This window comes from Austrofundulus limnaeus, unplaced genomic scaffold (genome assembly GCF_001266775.1).
Source record: "Austrofundulus limnaeus strain Quisiro unplaced genomic scaffold, Austrofundulus_limnaeus-1.0 Scaffold316, whole genome shotgun sequence".
In the NCBI taxonomy this organism is placed as follows: domain Eukaryota; kingdom Metazoa; phylum Chordata; class Actinopteri; order Cyprinodontiformes; family Rivulidae; genus Austrofundulus; species Austrofundulus limnaeus.
Window position 1 is genome coordinate 63,210 of NW_013952718.1, and position 1,903 is coordinate 65,112.

At 38.3% G+C, this 1,903-nt stretch overlaps 1 protein-coding gene across 1 annotated transcript in view; it reads left to right on the forward strand.

Moving 5' to 3' along the window:
• Window positions 1–1,573, forward strand: part of LOC106527235 (vacuolar protein sorting-associated protein 13D) — a gene marked incomplete at its 5' end in the record, with an annotated part of 64,580 nt that extends 63,007 nt beyond the window's left edge. The window contains 1 exon segment of the mRNA XM_014022063.1: window positions 834–1,573. Within this exon segment, the coding sequence (XP_013877517.1) occupies window positions 834–965 (132 nt within the window).
• Window positions 1,574–1,903: the final 330 nt, after the last annotated feature.

The following is a 1,903-nucleotide window of genomic DNA, read 5'->3' on the forward strand; positions in this document are numbered from 1 at the left end:
AATGGCTCCGTCCGTGTTAAAATATATTTTTAAAAATTGACAAAACTAAACATCCTACAGTATTTTTACAGTCTTTATTTTACAGTTAAAATATATTTTTATTAAATAAAGTCTAATGTTACAACTAATCCTGGATCCCTTTAAGTCAGTTTGTCACTGTGCTGTGACAAAGATGATTTATCAGGTCAATACTGTGGGAAAACAAACCACTTCCCTGATGCAGTAACTGAAATGTGTGTCTGCGACCAGCAAGTTGTGTGTCTGTGTTTTGCCTAACCAAGTTTGTAAAATCAGGCTCTATTTTCTTGTGAAACTGGAGACCAGAGACATTATTTTACTGTCCAACTCTGACCACACCTGCAGGTTCAGGATATATTCTGCTGCAGTACACTTTAAAGGTGGTTAGGTTAGGGTCAGTATTTCTCATTAGTGTGGTCTTTAGATTCTGGACATGGTTTCTGTATGAGAACCTCCATGCAGGGGTCAGAATACAGCTTTTGGGAACTTGAGATGAGTTCAGGACACYCGACTATTTTGAGAGAAAATTGGTCACAAATGTTTTGAATTAGTTAAAAATCGTGGCACCATGWCTGCAGAAGCCTCTGCGTGTCACACAGGCTAACAGAGAAGCTCCACAAACATCCTGGGACAGTTGGGTGACTCCTTTATGATTGTTGTTCACCAACCTGTCAACAGGCCCTCCCAGTGAGATAATAGTCTTACTTTAGGTCAACACAACTACACATGTGTAACAGAATTARTCTGTTGTTGTGACTGTRTACACAATTACCTAAAGTGCAATTGTCACAGTGCTGTAATCCTCCTCTCCACAGGTCCATGTAAAGAATGAGAGCCTGGCCATCAAGATCTCTCAAGAAATCAACTATGCCAAGAGTCTGTACTACGAGCAGCAGCTCATGCTGCCCACCGTTGAAAATGAGGACTGCTTGCTGCTGGAATCTTGATCATGAGTTTTTTAATAGTCTGAAAGGGTTTTCATAAGACTTGAACAGAATTAAGGGCACAACTTTCTGACTTTGACAGGAAGTACACACAGAAACGTTGGTGTGTGACTTCCTGAAATAATTTGGTTTAATTGTGTCTAATAGAAGCGGTGATGGTAGCAGGTCCAAACATGAGTTGTTCAGAGTTTGGGAATGAACAGAAATGTAAATATAAAGCTACAGCAATAGTATAAATCTGTGTTTATATTGTGATATATGAAGAAGTCAATATTAAAAAGAAAAACTCTAAGTGAACTGTAATAAACTGCTTTTATTTCTATATTTTTTGTATAAGAAGCTTTTAGTTTTGGGAGAATAACTTGCACTGACACAGAGGGGAAGAACCTTTAATCCTCTCCTTCACATACAATCCCCAAATCCATACACAACCACTCTGTGCCCTGTTTTTTTTACAATGACCTCCATGTGGTTTTTTTAACAATGTCAGTGTTGTTTCTCACTGATGGGCAGAGCTCTGTTTCTTTCTGGAGCAACAGAAGAATCAGATGAATCCTCCTGGAAAAGATCTGACAATAGAAACCAAATAAAGCACCAGACTGCAGCACTGATGAAGTGGTCCTTGTCATTTTCTGACTATATTTAAACAAATGCACATTATTCTTTGATTATAAGGACTTACAATCAGGTGGGACATAAGCTTGCACAGAACTATCACACACAATACTTACCAGTCTGTCTATATTTAAAGATCACTTTACATGTCATTGGGAATGTCCTGCTTTACTGTCAATTATTCCAGCATCATAAACAGCATAAACATCTCCAGCAGTCAGGATACCCCTTAAACCACTGGTTCCCAAACTTTTTATCTCCTGACCCACTAAATATTCATGGTTAAAACTTGTGACCCCAAATATTACTGATCTGAGTACATGAAC